Genomic DNA, 23,599 nt, shown 5'->3' with positions numbered 1-23,599 from the left:
CTCCCCCCCTCCCCCTCCTCTCTCCCCCCCTCCCCCTCCTCTCTCCCCCCCCTCCCCCCCCTCTCTCCCCCCCCTCCCCCCCCTCTCCTCCCCCCCCCCCCTCGCTCCCCCAGAAGGGTGTTTGTTGGGTGAAGCTTGGTGTGAATCCCGGAGGGTGAGGGTGGGAGGGTTGATATTGAAGCTCGATTCTGTAACTCGCTCCACCTGTGTGCAGGGCTTACCTGGAGCTGGACATCAGCCTGTCGCCATCGACCTTCCGCAGACTCTGTGACAGGGCCTTTGCCAACCTGAACCGCATCCTGAAATACCTGCTCCAGCTTTTCCTGGTCCAGGATCTGGTGGATTCCCTGAAGGTTTGTAACCCGTCCTTGAAATTAATCTCGGCTCCTCCATCCCCGCTCCGTGTGTTAATGAGGTCACGGTCTCGGGAATGAGGGTGGGGTCGGGAATGAGGGTGGGTCCGGGAATGAGGGTGGGTCCGGGAATGAGGGCGGGTCCGGGAATGAGGGCGGGTCCGGGAATGAGGGCGGGTCCGGGAATGAGGGCGGGGTCGGGAATGAGGGTGGGTCCGGGAATGAGGGTGGGTCCGGGAATGAGGGTGGGGTCGGGAATGAGGGTGGGGTCGGGAATGAGGGTGGGTCGGGAATGAGGGCGGGGTCCGGGAATGAGGGCGGGGTCCGGGAATGAGGGCGGGGTCCGGGAATGAGGGCGGGTCCGTGAGTGAGGGCGGGGCCGGGAGTGAGGGCGGGGCCGGGAATGAGGGCGGGGTCCGGGAATGAGGGCGGGGTCCGGGAATGAGGGCGGGGTCCGGGAATGAGGGCGGGGTCCGGGAATGAGGGCAGGTCCGTGAGTGAGGGCGGGGCCGGGAGTGAGGGCGGGGCCGGGAGTGAGGGCGGGGCCGGGAGTGAGGGCGGGGGCCGGGAATGAGGGCGGGTTCGGGAATGAGGGCGGGGTCCGGGAATGAGGGCGGGGTCCGGGAATGAGGGCGGGGTCCGGGAATGAGGGCAGGTCCGTGAGTGAGGGCGGGGCCGGGAGTGAGGGCGGGGCCGGGAGTGAGGGCGGGGCCGGGATTGCGCTCGAGAGATTCACTGGCCGTGTCTGCAATTAGCAGCAAAAACTGCAATTCCCCCCCCACCCCCACCCCCTCCCCTCACCACCACTCCCTCCCTCACCCCCACTCCCTCCCTCACCGCCACTCCCTCCCTCACCACCACCACTCCCTCCCTCACCGCCACTCCCTCCCTCACCACCACTCCCTCCCTCACCACCACTCCCTCCCTCACCACCACCCCCTCCCTCACCACCACTCCCTCCCTCACCACCACTCCCTCCCTCACCACCACTCCCTCCCTCACCACCACTCCCTCCCTCACCACCACCCCCCTCCCTCACCACCACCCCCCTCCCTCACCACCACCCCCTCCCTCACCACCACCCCCTCCCTCACCACCACCCCCTCCCTCAACCACCACCCCCTCCCTCACCACCACCCCCTCCCTCACCACCACCCCCTCCCTCACCACCACCCCCTCCCTCACCACCACCCCCTCCCTCACCACCACCCCCTCCCTCACCACCACCCCCTCCCTCACCACCACCCCCTCCCTCACCACCACCCCCTCCCTCACCACCACCCCCTCCCCCACCACCACCCCCCTCCCCCACCACCACCCCCTCCCCCACCACCACCCCCTCCCCCACCACCACCCCCTCCCCCACCACCACCCCCCTCCCTCACCACCACCCTCTCCCTCACCCCCACCCTCTCCCTCACCACCACCCCCTCCCTCACCACCACCCCCTCCCTCACCACCACCCCCTCCCTCACCACCACCCCCTCCCTCACCACCACCCCTTCCCTCACCACCACCCCTTCCCTCACCACCACCCCTTCCCTCACCACCACCCCCTCCCTCACCACCACCGTTTCCCTCACCACCACCCCCTCCCTCACCACCACCCCTTCCCTCACCACCACCGTTTCCCTCACCACCACCCCCTCCCCCTCCCCCACCCCCACCCCCTCCCCCACCACCACCCCCTCCCCCACCACCACCCCCTCCCCCACCCCCACCCCCTCCCCCACCACCACCCCCTCCCCCACCACCACCCCCTCCCCCACCACCACCCCCTCCCCCACCACCACCCCCTCCCCCACCCCCTCTCTCCCCCACCCCTCTCTCCCCCACCCCCCTCCCTCACCCTCTCCCTCACCACCACCCCCTCCCTCACCACCCACCCCCTCCCCCACCACCACCCCCTCCCCCCACCACCACCCCCCTCCCTCACCACCACCCCTCTCCCTCACCCCCCACCCTCTCCCTCACCACCACCCCCTCCCTCACCACCACCCCCTCCCCCACCACCACCCCCTCCCCCACCACCACCCCCTCCCCCACCACCACCCCCTCCCCCACCCCTCTCTCCCCCACCCCCTCCCTCACCCTCTCCCTCACCACCACCCTCTCCCTCACCAGCACCCTCACCACCACCCCCACCACCACCACCACCCCCTCCCTCACCACCACCCCCTCCCTCACCACCACCCCCTCCCTCACCACCACCCCCTCCCTCACCCCCACCCCCTCCCTCACCCCCACCCCCTCCCTCACCCCCTCCCCCTCCCTCACCCCCTCCCCCTCCCTCACCCCCTCCCTCACCCCCACCCCCTCCCTCACCCCCACCCCCTCCCTCACCCCCACCCCCTCCCTCACCCCCACCCCCTCCCTCACCCCCACCCCCTCCCCTCACCCCCACCCCCTCCCTCACCCCCACCCCCTCCCTCACCCCCACCCCCACCCCCTCCCTCACCCCCACCCCCTCCCTCACCCCCACCCCCTCCCTCACCACCCGCCCCCTCCCTCACCCCTCTCTGCCCCCCACCCCTCTCTGCCCCCCACCCCTCTCTGCCCCCCACCCCTCTCTGCCCCCCACCCCTCTCTGCCCCCCACCCCTCTCTGCCCCCCACCCCTCTCTGCTCCCCACCCCTCTCTGCCCCCCACCCCTCTCTGCCCCCCACCCCTCTCTGCCCCCCACCCCTCTCTGCCCCCCACCCCTCTCTGCCCCCCACCCCTCTCTGCCCCCCACCCCTCTCTGCCCCCCATCCCTCTCTGCCCCCATCCCTCTCTCCCCCCCACCCCTCTCTGCCCCCCACCCCTCTCTGCCCCCCCACCCCTCTCTGCCCCCCACCCCTCTCTGCCCCCCACCCCTCTCTGCCCCCCACCCCTCTCTGCCCCCCACCCCTCTCTGCCCCCCACCCCTCTCTGCCCCCCACCCCTCTCTGCCCCCCACCCCTCTCTGCCCCCCACCCCTCTCTGCCCCCCACCCATCTCTCCCCCCCACCCATCTCTCCCCCCCACCCCTCTCTCCCCCCCACCCCTCTCTGCCACCCCACCCCTCTCTCCCCCCCCACCCCTCTCTCCCCCCCACCCCTCTCTCCCCCCACCCCTCTCTCCCCCCACCCCTCTCTCCCCCCCACCCCTCTCTGCCCCCCACCCCTCTCTCCCCCCCACCCCTCTCTCCCCCCCACCCCTCTCTCCCCCCCACCCCTCTCTCCCCCCCACCCCTCTCTGCCCCCTACCCCTCTCTCCCCCTACCCCTCTCTCCCCCCACCCCTCTCTCTCCCCCCACCCCTCTCTCTCCCCCACCCCCCCCTCTCTCTCCCCCCACCCCCCATGTTCTCTTTCTCCCTCCCCACCCCCCATGTTCTCTTTCTCCCTCCCCACCCCCCATGTTCTCTTTCTCCCCCCCACCCCCCATGTTCTCTTTCTCCCTCTCTCGCTGTTGTGGGGCCCGTCCTGACCTTTCCTGATGGTATCTGTCCCAGTCTCCCGGGATTGTATTTGGATTGTGTGTGGAATGCCGAGCTTCCTGCCGTGTTGTGTTCCTGACACTTCCCACTTCTCTCCAAAGCTGGCCGTTGTGATGTGGATGATGACTTACGTTGGAGCAGTTTTCAACGGGCTCACCCTCTTAATCCTGGGTAAGTTCAGGAACAAACAACGTGCGGGGCGCTACTCGGTGTGGAGGTGACAGGAATTAATTTGGGATTGGGTGGAGGTGACAGGAATTAATTTGGGATTGGGTGGAGGTGACAGGAATTAATTTGGGATTGGGTGGAGGTGACTGAGGAATTAATTTGGGATTGGGTGGAGGTGACAGGAATTAATTTGGGATTGGGTGGAGGTGACTGAGGAATTAATTTGGGATTGGGTGGAGGTGACAGGAATTAATTTGGGATTGGGTGGAGGTGACTGAGGAATTAGTTTGGGATTGGATGGAGGTGATGGAGGAATTAATTTGGGATTGGGTGGAGGTAACCGAGGAATTAATTTGGGATTGGGTGGAGGTGACTGAGGAATTAATTTGGGATTGGGTGGACGTGACAGGATTTAATTTGGGATTGGGTGGACGTGACTGAGGAATTAGTTTGGGATTGGATGGAGGTGACGGAGGAATTAATTTGTGATTGGGTGGAGGTAACCGAGGAATTAATTTGGGATTTGGTGGAGGTGACTGAGGAATTAATTTGGGATTGGGTGGACGTGACAGGACTTAATTTGGGATTGGGTGGACGTGACTGAGGAATTAGTTTGGGATTGGATGGAGGTGACGGAGGAATTAATTTGGGATTGGGTGGAGGTAACCGAGGAATTAATTTGGGATTGGGTGGAGGTGACTGAGGAATTAATTTGGGATTGTGTGGTCGTGATTGAGGAATTAATTTGGGATTGGGTGGACGTGACAGAGGAATTAATTTGGGATTGGGTGGAGGTGACTGAGGAATTAATTTGGGATTGGGTGGACGTGACAGAGGAATTAATTTGGGATTGGGTGGACGTGACAGGAATTAATTTGGGATTGGGTGGAGGTGACTGAGGAATTAATCTGCGATTGGGTGGAGGTGACTGAGGAATTAATTTGGGATTGGGTGGAGGTGACGGAGGAATTAATTTGGGATTGGGTAGAGGTGACTGAGGAATTAATTTGGGAATGGGTGGATGTCACTGAGGAATTAATTTGGGATTGGGTGGGGGTGACTGAGGAATTAATTTGGGATTGGGTGGATGTGACTGAGGAATTAATTTGGGATTGGGTGGACGTGACAGGAATTAATTTGGGGTTGGGTAGACGTGACTGAGGAATTAATTTGGGATTGTGTGGAGGTAACTGAAGAATTAATTTGGGATTAGGTGGACGTGACTGAGGAATTAATTTGTGATTGGGTGGACGTGACAGGAATTAATTTGGGATTGGGTGGACGTGACTGAGGAATTAATTTGGGAATGGGTGGAGGTAACTGAGGAATTAATCTGGGATTGGGTTGAGGTGACTGAGGAATTAATTTGGGATTGGGTGGAGGTAACTGAGAAATTAATTTGGGATTGGGTGGAGGTGACTGAGGAATTAATTTGGGATTGGGTGGACGTGACTGAGGAATTAATTTGGGATTGGGTGGACGTGACTGAGGAATTAATTTGGGAATGGGTGGAGGTAACTGAGGAATTAATCTGGGATTGGGTTGAGGTGACTGAGGAATTAATTTGGGATTGGGTGGAGGTAACTGAGGAATTAATTTGGGATTGGGTGGACGTGGCAGGAATTAATTTGGGATTGGGCGGAGGTAACTGAGGAATTAATTTGGGATTGGGTGGAGGTGACTGAGGAATTAATTTGGGATTGGGTGGACGTGACAGGAATTAATTTGTGATTGGGTGGAGGTAACTGAGGAATTAATTTGGGATTGGGTGGACGTGACTGAGGAATTAATTTGGGAATGGGTGGACGTGACTGAGGAATTAATTTGGGATTGGGTGGAGGTAACTGAGGAATTAATTTAGGATTGGGTAGAGGTGACTGAGGAATTAATTTGGGAATGGGTGGAGGTAACTGAGGAATTAATTTGGGATTGAGTGGACATGACAGGAAATAATTTGGGATTGGGTGGAGGTAACTGAGGAATTAATTTGGGATTGGGTGGACATGACTGAGGAATTAATTTGGGAATGGGTGGAGGTAACTGAGGAATTAATTTGTGATTGAGTGGACATGACAGGAAATAATTTGGGATTGGGTGGAGGTAACTGAGGAATTAATTTGGGATTGAGTGGACATGACAGGAAATAATTTGGGATTGGGTGGACGTGGCAGGAATTAATTTGGGATTGGGTGGAGGTAACTGAGGAATTAATTTGGGATTGGGTGGAGGTAACTGAAGAATTAATTTGGGATTGGGTGGACGTGACTGAGGAATTAATTTGGGATTGGGTGGAGGTAACTGAGGAATTAATTTGGGATTGGGTGGACGTGACTGAGGAATTAATTTGTGAATGGGTGGACGTGACTGAGGTATTAATTTGGGATTGGGTGGAGGTAACTGAGGAATTAATTTGGGATTGGGTAGAGGTGACTGAGGAATTAATTTGGGATTGGGTGGACGTGACTGAGGAATTAATTTGGGATTCAGTGGACGTGACAGGAATTAATTTGGGATTGGGTAGAGGTGACTGAGGAATTAATTTGGGATTGGGTGGACGTGACTGAGGAATTAATTTGGGATTCGGTGGACCTGACAGGAATTAATTTGGGATTGGGTGGAGGTAACTGAGGAATTAATTTGGGATTGGCTGGACGTGACTGAGGAATTAATTTGGGATTGGGTGGACGTGACTGAGGAATTTGGGATTGGGTGGAGGTGACTGAGGAATTAATTTGGCATTGGGTGGACGTGACAGGAATTAATTTGGGATTGGGTTGACGTGACTGAGGAATTAATCTGGGATTGTGTGGAGGTAACTGAAGAATTAATTTGGGATTGGGTGCACGTGACTGAGGAATTAATTTGGGATTGGGTGGATGTGACAGGAATTAATTTGGGATTGGTGGATGTGACTGAGGAATAAAATTGGGATTGGTTGGAGGTAACTGAGGAATTAATTTGGGATTGGGTGGAGGTAACAGGAATTAGTTTGGGATTGGGTGGAGGTGACTGAGGAATTAATTTGGGATTGGGTGGAGGTGACTGAAGAATTAATTTGGGATTGGGTGGACGTGACTGAGGAATTAATTTGGGATTGGGTGGAGGTGACTGAGGAATTAATTTGGGATTGGGTGGACGTGACTGAGGAATTTGGGATTGGGTGGAGGTGACTGAGGAATTAATTTGGGATTGGGTGAAGGTGACTGAGGAATTAATTTGGGATTGGGTGGAGGTGACTGAGGAATTAATTTGGGATTGGGTAGAGGTGACTGAGGAATTAATTTGGGATTGGGTGGACGTGACAGGAATTAATTTGGGATTGGGTTGACGTGACTGAGGAATTAATTTGGGATTGTGTGGAGGTAACTGAAGAATTAATTTGGGATTGGGTGGACGTGACTGAGGAACTAATTTGGGATTGGGTGGACGTGACAGGAATTAATTTGGGATTGGTGGATGTGACTGAGGAATAAAATTGGGATTGGTTGGAGGTAACTGAGGAATTAATTTGGGATTGGGTGGAGGTAACTGAGGAATTAGTTTGGGATTGGGTGGACATGACTGAGGAATTAATTTGGGATTGGGTGGACGTGGCAGGAATTAATTTGTGATTGGGTGGAGGTAACTGAGGAATTAATTTGGGATTGGGTGGACGTGACTGAGGAATTAATTTGGGATTGGGTGGAGGTGACTGAGGAATTAATTTGGGATTGGGTGGACGTGACTGAGGAATTAATTTGGGATTGGGTGGAGGAGACTGAGGAATTAATTTGGGATTGGGTGGAGGTAACTGAAGAATTATTTTGGGATTGGGTGGACGTGACTGAGGAATTAATTTGGGATTCGTTAGAAGTGACTGAGGAATTAATTTGGGATTGGGTGGAGGTGACTGAGGAATTAATTTGGGATTGGGTGGAGGTGACTGAGGAATTAATTTGGGATTGGGTGGACGTGACAGGAATTAATTTGGGATTGGGTGGAGGTAACTGTGGAATTAATTTGGGATTGGGTAGAGGTGACTGAGGAATTAATTTGGGATTGGGTGGAGGTGACTGAGGAATTAATTTGGGACTGGGTGGACGTGACAGGAATTAATTTGGGATTGGGTGGAGGTAACTGAGGAATTAATTTGGGATTGGGTAGAGGTGACTGAGGAATTAATTTGGGATTGGGTGGACGTGACTGAGGAATGAATTTGGGATTGTGTGAAGGCAACTGAAGAATTAATTTGGGATTGGGTGGACGTGACATGAATTAATTTGAGATTGGTGGATGTGACTGAGGAATTAATTTGGGATTGGGTGGAGGTAACTGAGGAATTAGTTTGGGATTGGGTGGAGGTGACTGAGGAATTAATTTGGGATTGGGTGGAGGTAACTGAGGAATTAATTTGGGATTGGGTAGAGGTGACTGTGGAATGAATTTGGGAATGGGTGGACGTGACTGAGGAATTAATTTGGGAATGGGTGGAGGTAACTGAGGAATTAATCTGGGATTGGGTTGAGGTGACTGAGGAATTAATTTGGGATTGGGTGGAGGTAACTGAGGAATTAATTTGGGATTGGGTGGACGTGGCAGGAATTAATTTGGGATTGGGCGGAGGTAACTGAGGAATTAATTTGGGATTGGGTGGAGGTGACTGAGGAATTAATTTGGGAATGGGTGGACGTGACTGAGGAATTAATTTGGGATTGGGTGGAGGTGACTGAGGAATTAATTTGGGATTGGGTGGACGTGACTGAGGAATTAATTTGGGATTGGGTGGAGGTGACTGAGGAATGAATTTGGGATTGGGTGGAGGTAACTGAAGAATTAATTTGGGATTGGGTGGACGTGATTGAGGAATTAATTTGGGATTGGATAGAGGTGACTGAGGAATCAATTTGGGATTGGGTAGAGGTGACTGAGGAATTAATTTGGGATTGGGTGGAGGTGACTGAGGAATTAATTTGGGATTGGGTGGACGTGACAGGAATTAATTTGGGATTGGGTGGAGGTAACTGAGGAATTCATTTGGGATTGGGTAGAGGTGACTGAGGAATTAATTTGGGATTGGGTGGAGGGGACTGAGGAATTAATTTGGGATTGGGTGGACATGACAGGAATTAATTTGGGATTGGGTGGAGGTAACTGAGGAATTAATTTGGGATTGGGTAGAGGTGACTGAGGAATTAATTTGGGATTGGGTGGACGTGACTCAGGAATTAATTTGGGATTGTGTGAAGGTAACTGAAGAATTAATTTGGGATTGGGTGGACGTGACTGAGGAATTAATTTGTGATTGGGTGGACGTGACAGGAATTAATTTGAGATTGGTGAATGTGACTGAGGAATTAATTTGGGATTGGGTGGAGGTAATTGAGGAATAAGTTTGGGATTGGGTGGAGGTGACTGAAGAATTAATTTGGGATTGTGTGGACGTGATTGAGGAATTAATTTGGGATTGGATAGAGGTGACTGAGGAATTAATTTGGGATTGGGTAGAGGTGACTGAGGAATTAATTTGGGATTGGGTGGAGGTGACTGAGGAATTAATTTGGGATTGGGTGGACGTGACAGGAATTAATTTGGGATTGGGTGGAGGTAACTGAGGAATTCATTTGGGATTGGGTAGAGGTGACTGAGGAATTAATTTGGGATTGGGTGGAGGGGACTGAGGAATTAATTTGGGATTGGGTGGACGTGACAGGAATTAATTTGGGATTGGGTGGAGGTAACTGAGGAATTAATTTGGGATTGGGTGGAGGTGACTGAGGAATTAATTTGGGATTGGGTGGACGTGACTGAGGAATTAATTTGGAATTGTGTGAAGGTAACTGAAGAATTAATTTGGGATTGGGTGGACGTGACAGGAATTAATTTGGGATTGGTGAATGTGACTGAGGAATTAATTTGGGATTGGGTGGAGGTAACTGAGGAATAAGTTTGGGATTGGGTGGAGGTGACTGAGGAATTAATTTGGGATTGGGTGGAGGTAACTGAGGAATTAATTTAGGATTGGGTAGAGGTGACTGAGAAATTAATTTGGGAATGGGTGGAGGTAACTGAGGAATTAATTTGGGATTGAGTGGACATGACAGGAAATAATTTGGGATTGGGTGGAGGTAACTGAGGAATTAATTTGGGATTGGGTGGACATGACTGAGGAATTAATTTGCGATTGGGTGGACGTGACTGAGGAATTAATTTGGGATTGGGTGGACATGACTGAGGAATTAATTTGGGATTGGGTGGACATGGCAGGAATTAATTTTGGTTTGGGTGGAGGTAACTGAGGAATTAATTTGGGATTGGGTGGAGGTGACTGAGGAATTAATTTGGGATTGGGTGGACGTGACAGGAATTAATTTGGGATTGGGTGGAGGTAACTGAAGAATTAATTTGGGATTGGGTGGACGTGACTGAGGAATTAATTTGGGATTGGGTGGAGGTGACTGAGGAATTAATTTGGGATTGGGTGGACGTGACTGAGGAATTAATTTGGGATTGGGTGGAGGAGACTGAGGAATTAATTTGGGATTGGGTGGAGGTAACTGAAGAATTATTTTGGGATTGGGTGGACGTGACTGAGGAATTAATTTGGGATTCGTTAGAAGTGACTGAGGAATTAATTTGGGATTGGGTGGAGGTGACTGAGGAATTAATTTGGGATTGGGTGGAGGTGACTGAGGAATTAATTTGGGATTGGGTGGACGTGACAGGAATTAATTTGGGATTGGGTGGAGGTAACTGTGGAATTAATTTGGGATTGGGTAGAGGTGACTGAGGAATTAATTTGGGATTGGGTGGAGGTGACTGAGGAATTAATTTGGGACTGGGTGGACGTGACAGGAATTAATTTGGGATTGGGTGGAGGTAACTGAGGAATTAATTTGGGATTGGGTAGAGGTGACTGAGGAATTAATTTGGGATTGGGTGGACGTGACTGAGGAATGAATTTGGGATTGTGTGAAGGCAACTGAAGAATTAATTTGGGATTGGGTGGACGTGACATGAATTAATTTGAGATTGGTGGATGTGACTGAGGAATTAATTTGGGATTGGGTGGAGGTAACTGAGGAATTAGTTTGGGATTGGGTGGAGGTGACTGAGGAATTAATTTGGGATTGGGTGGAGGTAACTGAGGAATTAATTTGGGATTGGGTAGAGGTGACTGGAATGAATTTGGGAATGGGTGGACGTGACTGAGGAATTAATTTGGGAATGGGTGGAGGTAACTGAGGAATTAATCTGGGATTGGGTTGAGGTGACTGAGGAATTAATTTGGGATTGGGTGGAGGTAACTGAGGAATTAATTTGGGATTGGGTGGACGTGGCAGGAATTAATTTGGGATTGGGCGGAGGTAACTGAGGAATTAATTTGGGATTGGGTGGAGGTGACTGAGGAATTAATTTGGGAATGGGTGGACGTGACTGAGGAATTAATTTGGGATTGGGTGGAGGTGACTGAGGAATTAATTTGGGATTGGGTGGACGTGACTGAGGAATTAATTTGGGATTGGGTGGAGGTGACTGAGGAATGAATTTGGGATTGGGTGGAGGTAACTGAAGAATTAATTTGGGATTGGGTGGACGTGATTGAGGAATTAATTTGGGATTGGATAGAGGTGACTGAGGAATCAATTTGGGATTGGGTAGAGGTGACTGAGGAATTAATTTGGGATTGGGTGGAGGTGACTGAGGAATTAATTTGGGATTGGGTGGACGTGACAGGAATTAATTTGGGATTGGGTGGAGGTAACTGAGGAATTCATTTGGGATTGGGTAGAGGTGACTGAGGAATTAATTTGGGATTGGGTGGAGGGGACTGAGGAATTAATTTGGGATTGGGTGGACATGACAGGAATTAATTTGGGATTGGGTGGAGGTAACTGAGGAATTAATTTGGGATTGGGTAGAGGTGACTGAGGAATTAATTTGGGATTGGGTGGACGTGACTCAGGAATTAATTTGGGATTGTGTGAAGGTAACTGAAGAATTAATTTGGGATTGGGTGGACGTGACTGAGGAATTAATTTGTGATTGGGTGGACGTGACAGGAATTAATTTGAGATTGGTGAATGTGACTGAGGAATTAATTTGGGATTGGGTGGAGGTAATTGAGGAATAAGTTTGGGATTGGGTGGAGGTGACTGAAGAATTAATTTGGGATTGGGTGGACGTGATTGAGGAATTAATTTGGGATTGGATAGAGGTGACTGAGGAATTAATTTGGGATTGGGTAGAGGTGACTGAGGAATTAATTTGGGATTGGGTGGAGGTGACTGAGGAATTAATTTGGGATTGGGTGGACGTGACAGGAATTAATTTGGGATTGGGTGGAGGTAACTGAGGAATTCATTTGGGATTGGGTAGAGGTGACTGAGGAATTAATTTGGGATTGGGTGGAGGGGACTGAGGAATTAATTTGGGATTGGGTGGACGTGACAGGAATTAATTTGGGATTGGGTGGAGGTAACTGAGGAATTAATTTGGGATTGGGTGGAGGTGACTGAGGAATTAATTTGGGATTGGGTGGACGTGACTGAGGAATTAATTTGGAATTGTGTGAAGGTAACTGAAGAATTAATTTGGGATTGGGTGGACGTGACAGGAATTAATTTGGGATTGGTGAATGTGACTGAGGAATTAATTTGGGATTGGGTGGAGGTAACTGAGGAATAAGTTTGGGATTGGGTGGAGGTGACTGAGGAATTAATTTGGGATTGGGTGGAGGTAACTGAGGAATTAATTTAGGATTGGGTAGAGGTGACTGAGAAATTAATTTGGGAATGGGTGGAGGTAACTGAGGAATTAATTTGGGATTGAGTGGACATGACAGGAAATAATTTGGGATTGGGTGGAGGTAACTGAGGAATTAATTTGGGATTGGGTGGACATGACTGAGGAATTAATTTGCGATTGGGTGGACGTGACTGAGGAATTAATTTGGGATTGGGTGGACATGACTGAGGAATTAATTTGGGATTGGGTGGACATGGCAGGAATTAATTTTGGTTTGGGTGGAGGTAACTGAGGAATTAATTTGGGATTGGGTGGAGGTGACTGAGGAATTAATTTGGGATTGGGTGGACGTGACAGGAATTAATTTGGGATTGGGTGGAGGTAACTGAAGAATTAATTTGGGATTGGGTGGACGTGACTGAGGAATTAATTTGGGAATGGGTGGACGTGACTGAGGTATTAATTTGGGATTGGGTGGAGGTAACTGAGGAATTAATTTGGGATTGGGTGGACGTGACTGAGGAATTAATTTGGGATTCAGTGGACGTGACAGGAATTAATTTGGGATTGGGTAGAGGTGACTGAGGAATTAATTTGGGATTGGGTGGACGTGACTGAGGAATTAATTTGGGATTCAGTGGACCTGACAGGAATTAATTTGGGATTGGGTGGAGGTAACTGAGGAATTAATTTGGGATTGGCTGGACGTGACTGAGGAATTAATTTGGGATTGGGTGGACGTGACTGAGGAATTTGGGATTGGGTGGAGGTGATTGAGGAATTAATTTGGGATTGGGTGAAGGTGACTGAGGAATTAATTTGGCATTGGGTGGAGGTGACTGAGGAATTAATTTGGGATTGGGTAGAGGTGACTGAGGAATTAATTTGGGATTGGGTGGACGTGACAGGAATTAATTTGGGATTGGGTTGACGTGACTGAGGAATTAATTTGGGATTGTGTGGAGGTAACTGAAGAATTAATTTGGGATTGGGTGCACGTGACTGAGGAATTAATTTGGGATTGGGTGGACGTGACAGGAATTAATTTGGGATTGGTGGATGTGACTGAGGAATAAAATTGGGATTGGTTGGAGGTAACTGAGGAATTAATTTGGGATTGGGTGGAGGTAACTGAGGAATTAGTTTGGGATTGGGTGGAGGTGACTGAGGAATTAATTTCGGATTGGGTGGAGGTGACTGAGGAATTAATTTGTGATTGGGTGGAGGTAACTGAGGAATTAATTTGGGATTGGGTGGAGGTGACTGAGGAATTAATTTGGGATTGGGTGGACGTGACTGAGGAATTTGGGATTGGGTGGAGGTGACTGAGGAATTAATTTGGGATTGGGTGAATGTGAATGAGGAATTAATTTGGGATTGGGTGGAGGTGACTGAGGAATAAGTTTGGGATTGGGTGGAGGTGACTGAAGAATTAATTTGGGATTGGGTGGACGTGATTGAGGAATTAATTTGGGATTGGATAGAGGTGACTGAGGAATTAATTTGGGATGGGTAGAGGTGACTGAGGAATTAATTTGGGATTGGGTGGAGGTGACTGAGGAATTAATTTGGGATTGGGTGGACGTGACAGGAATTAATTTGGGATTGGGTGGAGGTAACTGAGGAATTCATTTGGGATTGGGTAGAGGTGACTGAGGAATTAATTTGGGATTGGGTGGAGGGGACTGAGGAATTAATTTGGGATTGGGTGGACGTGACAGGAATTAATTTGGGATTGGGTGGAGGTAACTGAGGAATTAATTTGGGATTGGGTGGTGGTGACTGAGGAATTAATTTGGGATTGGGTGGACGTGACTGAGGAATTAATTTGGAATTGTGTGAAGGTAACTGAAGAATTAATTTGGGATTGGGTGGACGTGACAGGAATTAATTTGGGATTGGTGAATGTGACTGAGGAATTAATTTGGGATTGGGTGGAGGTAACTGAGGAATAAGTTTGGGATTGGGTGGAGGTGACTGAGGAATTAATTTGGGATTGGGTGGAGGTAACTGAGGAATTAATTTAGGATTGGGTAGAGGTGACTGAGAAATTAATTTGGGAATGGGTGGAGGTAACTGAGGAATTAATTTGGGATTGAGTGGACATGACAGGAAATAATTTGGGATTGGGTGGAGGTAACTGAGGAATTAATTTGGGATTGGGTGGACATGACTGAGGAATTAATTTGCGATTGGGTGGACGTGACTGAGGAATTAATTTGGGATTGGGTGGACATGACTGAGGAATTAATTTGGGATTGGGTGGACATGGCAGGAATTAATTTTGGTTTGGGTGGAGGTAACTGAGGAATTAATTTGGGATTGGGTGGAGGTGACTGAGGAATTAATTTGGGATTGGGTGGACGTGACAGGAATTAATTTGGGATTGGGTGGAGGTAACTGAAGAATTAATTTGGGATTGGGTGGACGTGACTGAGGAATTAATTTGGGAATGGGTGGACGTGACTGAGGTATTAATTTGGGATTGGGTGGAGGTAACTGAGGAATTAATTTGGGATTGGGTGGACGTGACTGAGGAATTAATTTGGGATTCAGTGGACGTGACAGGAATTAATTTTTGATTGGGTAGAGGTGACTGAGGAATTAATTTGGGATTGGGTGGACGTGACTGAGGAATTAATTTGGGATTCAGTGGACCTGACAGGAATTAATTTGGGATTAGGTGGAGGTAACTGAGGAATTAATTTGGGATTGGCTGGACGTGACTGAGGAATTAATTTGGGATTGGGTGGACGTGACTGAGGAATTTGGGATTGGGTGGAGGTGACTGAGGAATTAATTTGGGATTGGGTGAAGGTGACTGAGGAATTAATTTGGCATTGGGTGGAGGTGACTGAGGAATTAATTTGGGATTGGGTAGAGGTGACTGAGGAATTAATTTGGGATTGGGTGGACGTGACAGGAATTAATTTGGGATTGGGTTGACGTGACTGAGGAATTAATTTGGGATTGTGTGGAGGTAACTGAAGAATTAATTTGGGATTGGGTGCACGTGACTGAGGAATTAATTTGGGATTGGGTGGACGTGACAGGAATTAATTTGGGATTGGTGGATGTGACTGAGGAATAAAATTGGGATTGGTTGGAGGTAACTGAGGAATTAATTTGGGATTGGGTGGAGGTAACTGAGGAATTAGTTTGGGATTGGGTGGAGGTGACTGAGGAATTAATTTGGGATTGGGTGGAGGTGACTGAGGAATTAATTTGTGATTGGGTGGAGGTAACTGAGGAATTAATTTGGGATTGGGTGGAGGTGACTGAGGAATTAATTTGGGATTGGGTGGACGTGACTGAGGAATTTGGGATTGGGTGGAGGTGACTGAGGAATTAATTTGGGATTGGGTGAATGTGACTGAGGAATTAATTTGGGATTGGGTGGAGGTGACTGAGGAATTAATTTGGGATTGGGTAGAGGTGACTGAGGAATTAATTTGGGATTGGGTGGACGTGACAGGAATTAATTTGGGATTGGTGGATGTGACTGAGGAATAAAATTGGGATTGGTTGGAGGTAACTGAGGAATTAATTTGGGATTGGGTGGAGGTAACTGAGGAATTAGTTTGGGATTGGGTGGACATGACTGAGGAATTAATTTGGGATTGGGTGGACGTGGCAGGAATTAATTTGTGATTGGGTGGATGTAACTGAGGAATTAATTTGGGATTGGGTGGACGTGACTGAGGAATTAATTTGGGATTGGGTGGAGGTGACTGAGGAATTAATTTGGGATTGGGTGGACGTGACTGAAGAATTAATTTGGGATTGGCTGGAGGTGACTGAGGAATTCATTTGGGATTGGGTGGAGGTAACTGAAGAATTAATTTGGGATTGGGTGGACGTGACTGAGGAATTAATTTGGGATTCGTTAAGTGCCTGAGAAATTAATTTCGGATTGGGTGGAGGTGACTGAGGAATTAATTTGGGATTGGGTGAAGGTGACTGAGGAATTAATTTGGGATTGGGTGGACGTGACAGGAATTAATTTGGGATTGGGTGGAGGTAACTGTGGAATTAATTTGGGATTGGGTAGAGGTGACTGAGGAATTAATTTGGGATTGGGTGGAGGTGACTGAGGAATTAATTTGGGACTGGGTGGACGTGACAGGAATTAATTTGGGATTGGGTGGAGGTAACTGAGGAATTAATTTGGGATTGGGTAGAGGTGACTGAGGAATTAATTTGGGATTGGGTGGACGTGACTGAGGAATTAATTTGGGATTGTGTGAAGGCAACTGAAGAATTAATTTGGGATTGGGTGGACGTGACATGAATTAATTTGAGATTGGTGGATGTGACTGAGGAATTAATTTGGGATTGGGTGGAGGTAACTGAGGAATTAGTTTGGGATTGGGTGGAGGTGACTGAGGAATTAATTTGGGATTGGGTGGAGGTAACTGAGGAATTAATTTAGGATTGGGTAGAGGAGACTGTGGAATTAATTTGGGAATGGGTGGAGGTAACTGAAGAATTAATTTGGGATTGGGTGGACGTGACTGAGGAATTAATTTGGGTTCGGGTAGAGGTGACTGAGGAATTAATTTGGGATTGGGTGGAGGTGACTGAGGAATTAATTTGGGATTGGGTGGAGGTGACTGAGTCATTAATTTGGGATTGGGTAGAGGTGACTGAGGAATTAAATTGGGAATGGGTGGACGTGACAGGAATTAATTTGGGATTGGATGGAGGTAACAGGAATTAATTTGGGATTGGGTAGAGGTGACTGAGGAATTAATTTGGGATTGGGTGGAGGTGACTGAGGAATTAATTTGGGATTGGGTGGACGTGACAGGAATTAATTTGGGATTGGATGGAGGTAACTGAGGAATTAATTTGGGATTGGGTAGAGGTGACTGAGGAATTAATTTGGGATTGGGTGGAGGTGACGGAGGAATTAATTTGGGATTGGGTGGACGTGACAGGAATTAATTTGGGATTGGGTGGAGGTAACTGAGGAATTAATTTGGGATTGGGTAGAGGTGACTGAGGAATTAATTTGGGATTGGGTGGACGTGACTGAGGAATTAACTTGGGATTGTGTGAAGGCAACTGAAGAATTAATTTGGGATTGGGTGGACGTGACTGAGGAATTAATTTGCGATTGGGTGGACGTGACAGGAATTAATTAGGGATTGGTGGATGTGACTGAGGAATTAATTTGGGATTGGGTGGAGGTAAATGAGGAATTAGTTTGGGATTGGGTGGAGGTGACTGAGGAATTAATTTGGGATTGGGTGGAGGTGACTGAGGAATTAATTTAGGATTGGGTAGAGGTGACTGAGGAATTAATTTGGGAATGGGTGGAGGTAACTGAGGAATTAATTTGGGATTGAGTGGACATGACGGGAAATAATTTGGGATTGGGTGGAGGTAACTGAGGAATTAATTTGGGATTGGGTGGACGTGACTGAGGAATTAATTTGGGATTGGGTGGACATGGCAGGAATTAATTTGGGTTTGGGTGGAGGTAACTGAGGAATTAATTTGGGATTTGGTGGAGGTGACTGAGGAATTAATTTGGGATTAGGTGGACGTGACAGGAATTAATTTGGGATTGGGTGGAGGTAACTGAAGAATTAATTTGGGATTGGTGGACGTGACTGAGGAATTAATTTGGGAATGGGTGGACGTGACTGAGGAATTAATTTGGGATTGGGTGGAGGTGACTGAGGAATTAATTTGGGATTGGGTGGACGTGACTGAGGAATTAATTTGGGATTGGATAGAGGTGACTGAGGAATTAATTTGGGATTGGGTGGACGTGACTGAGGAATTAATTTGGGATTGGGTGGAAGTAACTGAGTAATTAAAAAGGGAATGGGTGGAGGTAAATGAGGAATTTATTTGGGATTGGGTGGAGGTAACAGGAATTAGTTTGGGATTGGGTGGAGGTGACTGAGGAATTAATTTGGGATTGGGTGGACATGACTGAGGAATTAATTTGGGATTGGGTGGACGTGGCAGGAATTAATTTGGGATTGGGTGGAGGTAACTGAGGAATTAATTTGGGATTGGGTGGAGGTGACTGAGGAATTATTTTGGGATTCGGTGGACGTGACAGGAATTAATTTGGGATTGGGTGGAGGTAACTGAGAAATTAATTTGGGATTGGGATGACGTGACTGAGGAATTAATTTGGGATTGGGTGGACGTGACTGAGGAATTTGGGATTGGGTGGACGTGACTGAGGAATTAATTTGGGATTGGGTGAAGGTGACTGAGGAATTAATTTGGGATTGGGTGGAGGTGACTGAGGAATTAATTTGGGATTGGGTAGAGGTGACTGAGGAATTAATTTGGGATTGAGTGGACGTGATTGAGGAATTAATTTGGGATTGGATAGAGGTGACTGAGGAATTAATTTGGGATTGGGTAGAGGTGACTGAGGAATTAATTTGGGATTGGGTGGAGGTGACTGAGGAATTAATTTGGGATTGGGTGGACGTGACAGGAATTAATTTGGGATTGGGTGGACGTGACTCAGGAATTAATTTGGGATTGTGTGAAGGTAACTGAAGAATTAATTTGGGATTGGGTGGACGTGACTGAGGAATTAATTTGTGATTGGGTGGACGTGACAGGAATTAATTTGAGATTGGTGAATGTGACTGAGGAATTAATTTGGGATTGGGTGGAGGTAATTGAGGAATAAGTTTGGGATTGGGTGGAGGTGACTGAAGAATTAATTTGGGATTGGGTGGACGTGATTGAGGAATTAATTTGGGATTGGATAGAGGTGACTGAGGAATTAATTTGGGATTGGGTAGAGGTGACTGAGGAATTAATTTGGGATTGGGTGGAGGTGACAGGAATTAATTTGGGATTGGGTGGACGTGACAGGAATTAATTTGGGATTGGGTGGAGGTAACTGAGGAATTCATTTGGGATTGGGTAGAGGTGACTGAGGAATTAATTTGGGATTGGGTGGAGGGGACTGAGGAATTAATTTGGGATTGGGTGGACGTGACAGGAATTAATTTGGGATTGGGTGGAGGTAACTGAGGAATTAATTTGGGATTGGGTGGAGGTGACTGAGGAATTAATTTGGGATTGGGTGGACGTGACTGAGGAATTAATTTGGAATTGTGTGAAGGTAACTGAAGAATTAATTTGGGATTGGGTGGACGTGACAGGAATTAATTTGGGATTGGTGAATGTGACTGAGGAATTAATTTGGGATTGGGTGGAGGTAACTGAGGAATAAGTTTGGGATTGGGTGGAGGTGACTGAGGAATTAATTTGGGATTGGGTGGAGGTAACTGAGGAATTAATTTAGGATTGGGTAGAGGTGACTGAGAAATTAATTTGGGAATGGGTGGAGGTAACTGAGGAATTAATTTGGGATTGAGTGGACATGACAGGAAATAATTTGGGATTGGGTGGAGGTAACTGAGGAATTAATTTGGGATTGGGTGGACATGACTGAGGAATTAATTTGCGATTGGGTGGACGTGACTGAGGAATTAATTTGGGATTCGGTGGACATGACTGAGGAATTAATTTGGGATTGGGTGGACATGGCAGGAATTAATTTTGGTTTGGGTGGAGGTAACTGAGGAATTAATTTGGGATTGGGTGGAGGTGACTGAGGAATTAATTTGGGATTGGGTGGACGTGACAGGAATTAATTTGGGATTGGGTGGAGGTAACTGAAGAATTAATTTGGGATTGGGTGGACGTGACTGAGGAATTAATTTGGGAATGGGTGGACGTGACTGAGGTATTAATTTGGGATTGGGTGGAGGTAACTGAGGAATTAATTTGGGATTGGGTGGACGTGACTGAGGAATTAATTTGGGATTCAGTGGACGTGACAGGAATTAATTTGGGATTGGGTAGAGGTGACTGAGGAATTAATTTGGGATTGGGTGGACGTGACTGAGGAATTAATTTGGGATTCAGTGGACCTGACAGGAATTAATTTGGGATTGGGTGGAGGTAACTGAGGAATTAATTTGGGATTGGCTGGACGTGACTGAGGAATTAATTTGGGATTGGGTGGACGTGACTGAGGAATTTGGGATTGGGTGGAGGTGACTGAGGAATTAATTTGGGATTGGGTGAAGGTGACTGAGGAATTAATTTGGCATTGGGTGGAGGTGACTGAGGAATTAATTTGGGATTGGGTAGAGGTGACTGAGGAATTAATTTGGGATTGGGTGGACGTGACAGGAATTAATTTGGGATTGGGTTGACGTGACTGAGGAATTAATTTGGGATTGTGTGGAGGTAACTGAAGAATTAATTTGGGATTGGGTGCACGTGACTGAGGAATTAATTTGGGATTGGGTGGACGTGACAGGAATTAATTTGGGATTGGTGGATGTGACTGAGGAATAAAATTGGGATTGGTTGGAGGTAACTGAGGAATTAATTTGGGATTGGGTGGAGGTAACTGAGGAATTAGTTTGGGATTGGGTGGAGGTGACTGAGGAATTAATTTCGGATTGGGTGGAGGTGACTGAGGAATTAATTTGTGATTGGGTGGAGGTAACTGAGGAATTAATTTGGGATTGGGTGGAGGTGACTGAGGAATTAATTTGGGATTGGGTGGACGTGACTGAGGAATTTGGGATTGGGTGGAGGTGACTGAGGAATTAATTTGGGATTGGGTGAATGTGACTGAGGAATTAATTTGGGATTGGGTGGAGGTGACTGAGGAATAAGTTTGGGATTGGGTGGAGGTGACTGAAGAATTAATTTGGGATTGGGTGGACGTGATTGAGGAATTAATTTGGGATTGGATAGAGGTGACTGAGGAATTAATTTGGGATGGGTAGAGGTGACTGAGGAATTAATTTGGGATTGGGTGGAGGTGACTGAGGAATTAATTTGGGATTGGGTGGACGTGACAGGAATTAATTTGGGATTGGGTGGAGGTAACTGAGGAATTCATTTGGGATTGGGTAGAGGTGACTGAGGAATTAATTTGGGATTGGGTGGAGGGGACTGAGGAATTAATTTGGGATTGGGTGGACGTGACAGGAATTAATTTGGGATTGGGTGGAGGTAACTGAGGAATTAATTTGGGATTGGGTGGAGGTGACTGAGGAATTAATTTGGGATTGGGTGGACGTGACTGAGGAATTAATTTGGAATTGTGTGAAGGTAACTGAAGAATTAATTTGGGATTGGGTGGACGTGACAGGAATTAATTTGGGATTGGTGAATGTGACTGAGGAATTAATTTGGGATTGGGTGGAGGTAACTGAGGAATAAGTTTGGGATTGGGTGGAGGTGACTGAGGAATTAATTTGGGATTGGGTGGAGGTAACTGAGGAATTAATTTAGGATTGGGTAGAGGTGACTGAGAAATTAATTTGGGAATGGGTGGAGGTAACTGAGGAATTAATTTGGGATTGAGTGGACATGACAGGAAATAATTTGGGATTGGGTGGAGGTAACTGAGGAATTAATTTGGGATTGGGTGGACATGACTGAGGAATTAATTTGCGATTGGGTGGACGTGACTGAGGAATTAATTTGGGATTGGGTGGACATGACTGAGGAATTAATTTGGGATTGGGTGGACATGGCAGGAATTAATTTTGGTTTGGGTGGAGGTAACTGAGGAATTAATTTGGGATTGGGTGGAGGTGACTGAGGAATTAATTTGGGATTGGGTGGACGTGACAGGAATTAATTTGGGATTGGGTGGAGGTAACTGAAGAATTAATTTGGGATTGGGTGGACGTGACTGAGGAATTAATTTGGGAATGGGTGGACGTGACTGAGGTATTAATTTGGGATTGGGTGGAGGTAACTGAGGAATTAATTTGGGATTGGGTGGACGTGACTGAGGAATTAATTTGGGATTCAGTGGACCTGACAGGAATTAATTTGGGATTAGGTGGAGGTAACTGAGGAATTAATTTGGGATTGGCTGGACGTGACTGAGGAATTAATTTGGGATTGGGTGGACGTGACTGAGGAATTTGGGATTGGGTGGAGGTGACTGAGGAATTAATTTGGGATTGGGTGAAGGTGACTGAGGAATTAATTTGGCATTGGGTGGAGGTGACTGAGGAATTAATTTGGGATTGGGTAGAGGTGACTGAGGAATTAATTTGGGATTGGGTGGACGTGACTGAGGAATTAATTTGGGATTGTGTGGAGGTAACTGAAGAATTAATTTGGGATTGGGTGCACGTGACTGAGGAATTAATTTGGGATTGGGTGGACGTGACAGGAATTAATTTGGGATTGGTGGATGTGACTGAGGAATAAAATTGGGATTGGTTGGAGGTAACTGAGGAATTAATTTGGGATTGGGTGGAGGTAACTGAGGAATTAGTTTGGGATTGGGTGGAGGTGACTCAGGAATTAATTTGGGATTGGGTGGAGGTGACTGAGGAATTAATTTGTGATTGGGTGGAGGTAACTGAGGAATTAATTTGGGATTGGGTGGAGGTGACTGAGGAATTAATTTGGGATTGGGTGGACGTGACTGAGGAATTTGGGATTGGGTGGAGGTGACTGAGGAATTAATTTGGGATTGGGTGAATGTGACTGAGGAATTAATTTGGGATTGGGTGGAGGTGACTGAGGAATTAATTTGGGATTGGGTAGAGGTGACTGAGGAATTAATTTGGGATTGGGTGGACGTGACAGGAATTAATTTGGGATTGGGTTGACGTGACTGAGGAATTAATTTGGGATTGTGTGGAGGTAACTGAAGAATTAATTTGGGATTGGGTGGACGTGACTGAGGAACTAATTTGGGATTGGGTGGACGTGACAGGAATTTATTTGGGATTGGTGGATGTGACTGAGGAATAAAATTGGGATTGGTTGGAGGTAACTGAGGAATTAATTTGGGATTGGGTGGAGGTAACTGAGGAATTAGTTTGGGATTGGGTGGACATGACTGAGGAATTA

At 48.0% G+C, this 23,599-nt stretch overlaps 1 protein-coding gene across 1 annotated transcript in view; it reads left to right on the top strand.

Annotated features, from left to right (window-relative positions):
- The window catches only part of LOC140400181 (reticulon-3-like), an 88,895-nt gene that overhangs the window by 5,827 nt on the left and 59,469 nt on the right, over window positions 1-23,599 (top strand). The window contains exons 2-3 of the mRNA XM_072489648.1: window positions 215-353; window positions 3,913-3,982. Coding sequence (XP_072345749.1) covers window positions 215-353; window positions 3,913-3,982 — 209 coding nt within the window. The remainder of the gene's footprint in view (window positions 1-214; window positions 354-3,912; window positions 3,983-23,599) is intronic.

This window comes from Scyliorhinus torazame, chromosome 24, assembly GCF_047496885.1.
Source record: "Scyliorhinus torazame isolate Kashiwa2021f chromosome 24, sScyTor2.1, whole genome shotgun sequence".
In the NCBI taxonomy this organism is placed as follows: domain Eukaryota; kingdom Metazoa; phylum Chordata; class Chondrichthyes; order Carcharhiniformes; family Scyliorhinidae; genus Scyliorhinus; species Scyliorhinus torazame.
This window is presented reverse-complemented; position numbering and strand designations above follow the sequence as displayed.